The sequence below is a fragment of the Branchiostoma belcheri genome, unplaced genomic scaffold (genome assembly GCF_001625305.1).
Source record: "Branchiostoma belcheri isolate BF01 breed outbred unplaced genomic scaffold, Haploidv18h27 scaffold27, whole genome shotgun sequence".
In the NCBI taxonomy this organism is placed as follows: Eukaryota; Metazoa; Chordata; class Leptocardii; order Amphioxiformes; family Branchiostomatidae; genus Branchiostoma; species Branchiostoma belcheri.
Genome location: NW_017803876.1, coordinates 2,100,478 through 2,108,096, shown reverse-complemented (window position 1 = coordinate 2,108,096; position 7,619 = coordinate 2,100,478). Strand labels below are relative to the sequence as shown.

General features: G+C 40.4%; 1 protein-coding gene across 1 annotated transcript in view; it reads left to right on the top strand.

The window, feature by feature from the left end:
- Positions 1 to 7,619, top strand: part of LOC109472138 (DNA helicase INO80-like) — a 69,380-nt gene that overhangs the window by 29,662 nt on the left and 32,099 nt on the right. The window contains exons 31-37 of the mRNA XM_019771714.1: positions 1,618 to 1,840; positions 4,363 to 4,490; positions 4,877 to 4,971; positions 5,158 to 5,230; positions 5,595 to 5,753; positions 6,055 to 6,157; positions 6,573 to 6,664. Coding sequence (XP_019627273.1) covers positions 1,618 to 1,840; positions 4,363 to 4,490; positions 4,877 to 4,971; positions 5,158 to 5,230; positions 5,595 to 5,753; positions 6,055 to 6,157; positions 6,573 to 6,664 — 873 coding nt within the window. The remainder of the gene's footprint in view (positions 1 to 1,617; positions 1,841 to 4,362; positions 4,491 to 4,876; positions 4,972 to 5,157; positions 5,231 to 5,594; positions 5,754 to 6,054; positions 6,158 to 6,572; positions 6,665 to 7,619) is intronic.

Sequence of the window (7,619 nt, the reverse complement as noted above, 5' to 3'; positions counted from 1 at the left end):
TCAAGAAGGCTAAGATGGATTGTCTTGATACCTGGTAGGTGGGTAGGTCTTCATGAGACGTGGAACTGATTAGATTATGGGCCCCCTAGTGGCTTGTTATGGTACTGCAGCTGAACTTCCGGTTTTGATATCTCGTGATCTAGACATGCTAGGGTGACGAAATTTGGATGGTAGGTAGCTCTTGTGCTGGGGAACAAGTGACGTGAGTTTGGACCCCCTAGCGGCTTGCTCTGGAATTGCAGGGGCATTAGTTGAAAAATGTTTAAAGGCGGATAACTCAAGAACCGATTGATGGATCGTCGTGATTTTTGGCATGTAGGTAGCTGAAGTGATGCTTGACATAATGTTATTACAATTATGCAAATATTAATGTAATTTGCATAATTAATGAGGAAAATTCTATATATCAGCTGCATTCCATGATAGGACTATTCAAGCTTGTGATATATGTAATGCAGAACGGCAGAGATACAGGCAGATATCGATTATGCAAATGAAGACTTAATTTGCATAATTAACGAGAAAATGTTATAATTACATAGTGGTAATATCTGGAATTTCATACTTGGGATATTTGAAAGTTATGTGAAGGTGAACATTATTAAACATAATTTATTCAAATAAGGACCTCATTTGCATAATTTATGAGGACATGCTATAATGGCATGCATTGATAAGATAAGACTGTCTTCTGGTGTAGAATATGATCAACAGATATAATTGATGCAATATAGGATCCTATTCGCACAATCAGGGGGATTCATCTATAATTTCTTAGTCATAAAGGCTAACATCATTTGGCGAAGGTATGAGATCGTGGAACTCTAGTTTTTTTAATGAAATACCAGCACACAAATGGGCCTGCTGTCATGAGGGAAGATGTCAGAGTCAGACGAACTATAAAAACATACGTCACAAGTTGTTGAAAAGAATTAACCTTGTATTAATAAGTACAGTTGTCTGGACATGTGCTACGAATAGCTGGCATACTTTTGTTTGACCACAGTAAAAGTTACTGTAATGTGAAAATGTGGTAGCTTAGTTGAATGCCTTTTCTTTGCTGAATTTTGAATGAAAAGATAAGTGTCAACCAAGTTGTTGATTTGGCTTGGCAACAACAGTGAAAAGAATTGCAACTGTTCAAACAACCAAACTTCCCACCAACATGCAGTTTGTTGTTTTGGTATAAACAGTAGGGGTTATAATGTCATATGGCACTCTTTGTACTAGTTATCATTGGTTGATTGTCAACAGGCTTAACTTTTATCATACTTAGTCTCGAACAAGGAACTTTGGACTGTCTAGAGACGCAGTTCTGGTAGTTCACAAAACTTACTGCAGTACACACTACAAAGTGCTCAAGATATATTTTTGACTTGAATTTTTGTTTCTTTAGTGTGTATTATTGACTGCCTTTTTTATATGGATATTAAGAACAACTATTTTTCTATGGAACCAATTATATACAGATGTATATATGATAAGGAAGAAAGATACAAAGCACATCCTAAAACTTTCTCTTCCTATATGAAGATTAGGTCAGTCCTCAAAAAATAATAGAAAATTGAATGTTCTTGTTCATGACATTCTTGACAATATTTCTTGATGGCATTCCAGGTGACCAGTGCCTATCGGCTGTGGTACAGCAGTGACCGCAGCGCGGGGTATGACTTACTGCGACAGCAGCTGGGCGGAGCTCCCGAAGCCAGGCCAACCGTCCTGCACGGGTCCCCAGAGTCGCACCACCAGCACCAGGCAGGGGGGTGGCTCTTCCCTCCCCCTGCAGGGGGGCTGGCTGCCGTGGAGCTCGCCTGGGGGTGGTCCAATATCCAGATTCCAGGTATCAGCATTGCAAAGATTCTATCATTTGTTTGTTTGTTGCGCATAACTGGTAAACCACCTTTAGGCGTAACACATCAGCTTTGTACAGTAAGTACAAGCTGCGTAAGACCGGGCTGTAAAGTTTGAACCACTCACACTGGGAAAGACGCCTACTCAAGAAAAATAGCATTTCTGCTGTGTCAGTACCAGAGAACATTGTGCAATGTTGATTGTTGACAACTTTTACTGGTTTCTTTGGCTACATATACATTTGTACATGTGTATCCCCTGATACTTCTCAAGAGAAAATACTAGTAGTTTATGAGCCAACTCATTTCTGCTGTGTGGGCATCAGGAAAACATTGCTCTATGTAAATTGTTGACAACTCGTATCGCAACTGGCTACATATACTCTCTGCCCTCCCCAATACTAGTATGCGCTTACAAGTACACTGCCTATTGAACTGTGGGTTCTCCTGGCCAGGTTTGTGTACAGAGTGTGGTGGAAATGCTGGCAGCTGGTGTGACATAAAACAAGGTGCACTTTTCCCACCAATTCAGACACAATAGCCTAATCCGCCGCTGTTTGTGTAGCATTGTGGCCAGGGTTGGATTAAGGACTCAAGTGCAAGGCACTAAATGGGCCATGCAAAATTGACAGGAACTGTAGTTTAAACAGTCTTACCAACATTGGTTTTAGGGGTCAAGGCTAACTTGACATGGTTGGCAGACAGGTACCGGGTAGTACTGAAAATATAGTTTACCCTAATAGACTTGTCACCAAGTGTCTCTTCACCCCTCTTTTACACAGTTTATACATGAGATTTAGAAATTGGAAATGTTCATTTCTGCAGCCATACGCTTACTGTAATGCCTGGAAGTTTAGGACTTAGCATTAGAATGTAAACAATGCTTCACATGGATTTCTTAGTATTGAATACACAAGACCACCACGGTGGTTTTAATATCAGTCACGAAAATTTTTAAATGGAAATTCACCTGTGTGGAATAACATTACCAATTTCTGCCATGTCATGACATGAATGACCTTAATAAGGGCAATATTCATCCTATAAATCTGTCTATTTATCTCCATCTGTATAGCATGTGTAACTGCATTTCGGCATAATTCAGCAGCCTAAGTGAACTTTGATTACAACTTAATAAATATTTTGAAATAGGTTTTCCAAATCTCTATTACTCCTGGAATTGGCCTATCATCTTCATTTGCATAAAAAAGCCATGTCATTGCTGTGGTCACCTTGAAAATCAGGTGTAGTAAAGCGATTGTCATCAGAATAAAGTAATATATCATTTATATGGAGATAGAGGTCAATGTGGTACAAAGGACAACTCCAAATTTCCACTTAGTTGAGCTTTTAAAGTATAACTGTCCCTGTATGTCAGACAATGATCAGTATGAAAGGAATAGTTAGTATTGCAGTCCAAGGCTGAGTTGCATCCATTGTTACAGTACAGCTAAAACCATGGACCACATGAAGTACCAGTCATTACATACCGGGTAGTTACATACTAGGAACATATGTTTTTATCTGACCATGGCATACATGTATTTGCCTGCAGTGTCCTATATTTCACTTAAGATACATATGGTCAGTCATTCTAGACAGACAAGAACATAGAACTGCTCAAAAGAAAAGTACAGTTCACTTATAAAATCCACCTCCATTACCTGCAGTAAGTGGTTTGGGAAGTAGAAACTTGGGTAAAAGTATGTCTCCTCTGTTAACATTTCAGACTCTAAAACTTCTTCTATTCAGAACATCATCGTTTTGATTGTCAGACCTCCTGGGTTCAATCTCATCCAAGTTGCTACTCAGTCTGCAAGAGAAAGTCAATCACAGCCGGATGAGGCCTCTGATCATCATGATTATCACTTCCTAGATAGGCACTACCGCTGCCATTATCACTCAGTGCTTCCAATTTTCGGGAAGTGCAAAGCCACATTTATCGCAGCTGCAGTTGATGGGGGGAAATTGCCTGATGGAGGGCTAATTCAATTGGTGCTGAAATGTAGTCATCACCTCAGTCAGAGTGCTAGTTGACACAAGGTCACCAAGCTTCAATAAAGCCATTTTCAAGAGTTGAAATGCCTTCAGTATGTGCTGTAATTTGGATATCTAGATGCAGGCCATAAAGTGAAGTACACTTTGTTGTAGATTTGCTGTCAAATTATATTTCTCGGTCACAATACATGTTACATTTCAATGCAAGGTAAAAAATAGACTCTCTGTACTTCTCCATATATACTGATAGCAATTTTTCTGACATGACTGGCAAGGGAAGAAGAAGAAAACCTTTCTGGTTATAGTACAGAAAGCTGATCAGTAATCACAAGATACAGTTTAGATGCTGATTTGACATTTAATCAAAATATATGTAGTGAAAATGAAATGATTCAGAAATGAATGTGTTATTTTTTACGATCTCAAAGTTCTGAGCTTAGCCAATACAAAAACACAAGTTTTTGTTATATGATATCTAGATATAATATTCACTACAATGGACCATATTTTACAGACAAGGAAGTCCTGGTGACAGACAGCGGAAAGCTGTATGCGCTGGACATCCTGCTGACCAGACTGAAACAGCAAGGACACAGGGTCCTCATCTACTCACAGATGACACGCATGATCGACATTCTAGAGGTGTGAGCTTTGTTGGCTTTTGGTTGAAACCATAGTTTGGCCTTGACTGTCTTCAATTGCAACAGTGCAGCACACCTTGGAACACTAGGCAGAACTGTACTTTGGCCTCGCCGAAGCGAACGATTTAATCAACATCTTGTAGTAGAATTCAAAAGGAAGTTGGCAGTTTCGTTCATCGCAATCAGACTGTTGCTCATCTCGAATTTTCAGTCCCACAGATGGCTTTTTATCCTAGTAAAATTATTAGTTGCTGTAACAAGACTGCTTTTTTATTTTACAACTTCGAACTTTTATTTTGCAATTTTGTGCTGAAATCTTGTGAGTCCAACACATTTTTACAGTTCAATAGCATGATACATGATATATAAATGTTGTTTACTGCCCAGGAGTTCATGTGGCACAGGAAGCACACCTACATGAGGCTGGACGGCTCGTCTAAAATCTCAGACAGAAGAGACATGGTGGAGGACTTCCAACAGAGGTGTGCATCACTCTCCAGATTTTTCAGTCATCCTTCTGATTTTTACTTCTATCCAATAACCCTTATGATGTTCTGTGCTGTGACATTTCTAGCAGATTATGCTTAGAGTTTTCTTAAAAAAAAAACATATGGGAACAAGAATTTTGCCTCATAGCAACACTTTTTAAACTTTATCCCTTTTTTCAGGTCTGACATCTTTGTGTTCTTACTGAGCACCAGAGCAGGCGGACTGGGCATCAACCTTACTGCTGCTGATACGGTAACGTTTTTCACTCCTTCTAAATCACCACATCGTCCTTTGTCATTGTTCTTATATGTTCTTAATGGCAAACAGATTTATGAAAAGGCTATAGTAAGCTTTCGATCTTGTAGGCTACTGGACACCTAGTGAGTGAAGGAGATGCAGAGGGCAGCCCTGTACATGTATGAGATGGAGAGACAACCTAATTAAGGTTCTGGGCCCTACATGGCCAAGAACTAGACTAAGACAAGAATGAAGTCAGTCAAGGGAGGGGTTCCTCTGTAGGATTGATAACACCCTGGAATGAATGAAAAAAGGCTAAGGAGAAAGTTAAGGATTCTGGGGGAAAGCCTGATGATGTACAAATGTCAAATTCCTTCAGGTGATCTTCTACGACAGTGACTGGAACCCGACGGTGGATCAGCAGGCCATGGACCGTGCCCATCGCCTGGGCCAGACCAAGCAGGTGACGGTGTACAGGCTCATCTGTAAGGGCACCATAGAGGAGAGGATCCTGCAGAGGGCCAGGGAGAAGAGTGAGGTAATGCTGGTCTATCATCTTAGACTTCTGTTGCACTGTTGTCCTTCAGAATTCATGTAGTAAAACCTGCCCAAGCAACCACGTCTTCAAGCCAGCTACCTGACATAATTTCCGCTGTTTCACAGTTCCAAAATAAAGGCACGAGCTTTACGGCACCTCCTCAAGAAGGCCACTTATCTCCGTATCTTGGGTGGCCTACTACTAGTTTGTTGTACTGCAAGTGCAAGAAAGAGATGTTTAAGAGTTACTCAGGCAACCGTAGTGCGATGCAAAGTTTATAATTTTCTGGTCTCATTTTCAGATTCAGAGAATGGTGATCAGTGGAGGGAAGTTCTCTCCCGACACCCTGAAACCTAAGGAGGTTGTCTCCCTGCTTCTGGACGATGATGAACTGGAGAAGAAATGTGAGTTTACTGGTACCACCGTGGTCAATAAGTGTTACCATTTATCTGCTGGGTTACGTGTATGTGCCACTTTGAAAAACAGTGTGTTTTAGAGATCTCTAGTGCGGCAACAGTTAGAGTATGCACAGTTAAGAAATGCAGGAGTGAATTATATTGGGTGATTAATTTAGATGTATTTCTTTAGTGTGGATGATTCACTTGCTAGTCTCTAGTACTTGAGCTATGTATACATTTGTCTGTAAGCTATAATTGTTTCTTGTGACCTGTTCTTTACCCAGTGGGCATATACATGTAGGTAAAACAAAGGTCTTCATCCATCCATTCATCCATTCAATGATGCGCATTTTTGCTTTGATGTTCCCAAAGTTTGATCTCCCGGAGAAGGCCGTATTATTTTCCGCTTTCCTTGTTTCAGTGCGTCAGCGTCAGGAGGAGAAGCGGCTTCAGGAAGAGGCCATCAAAGCCAAGGACAGGAAGAGGAAGAGGGAGAAATATGCTGCCGACAAAGTAAGGAACTGTACTTAGATGCTTCAAGCCTGATTGGCAGCGACGGCATGTCTTGGTGTTGTGACGTGCATTTCAGGGCTGGAAATATTTTTTTCTGCATAATTGCACTGGTACAGGTAACATTGAAAATCACCTGCACCAGACAAATTTTACCTGCACCAGTCGGAATTTAGGAAGTATGGATTATACTAAAAATGTTCAGAAACCATTGCCATTATTTCTTTTGTAAGTCAATGGTGGTAAAAGTCAATGCAGCAAGTAACGACTGACGTACATTGTATACCTACATTTGTACATAAACCCAGTACACAGACCAGTACAGGTTAGGTACAGGTAGACATCGGAAATGCCTGCACAGCTCCAGTTCTACCTGCACTACCCTGCATATGCAATTTTGAGCCCTGTATTTGTGTTATAACCAGCTTATGTTGCAGTTCCGCCGCACACAATGGTGTGATGTAAAGAATGTAATTCCACGCATTTGCAGTTGTTCACTCATGCATTGGCAAATTCACGCACCCTTTTCCTGGCACGATTGATCAAACACAGTCAAGCAAGCTCACGTTCACATTGCATGTACTTTGTGTTGATAAAAATAATGGATTAAACTTGGGGTGAACATTTAACATATTGAACATTAATGAGCCTTATGACTGAGACATCTATGATAACTAATTCAACAACCTACTTGGTCAGCAACTTTATCTGAAGGAATGCCTGTTTCTGTAGATAGACAATTGCACATTATTAAAGGTAATGTATTTGACACGTCGATGAAAGTTAGACATCCAGGTAATACGATACGCCAAAAAAAACAGTTACTCAAGCAACTGGATATGATTTTGAAAACGTCAGACGTTTCAGCTAGTATCCACTAGCTTTCGTCAGTGACTGAGAGACCAGACCAGACCACCTTATTTGCATATCAATCAATAGGTTGTGCTTATAAAACTGC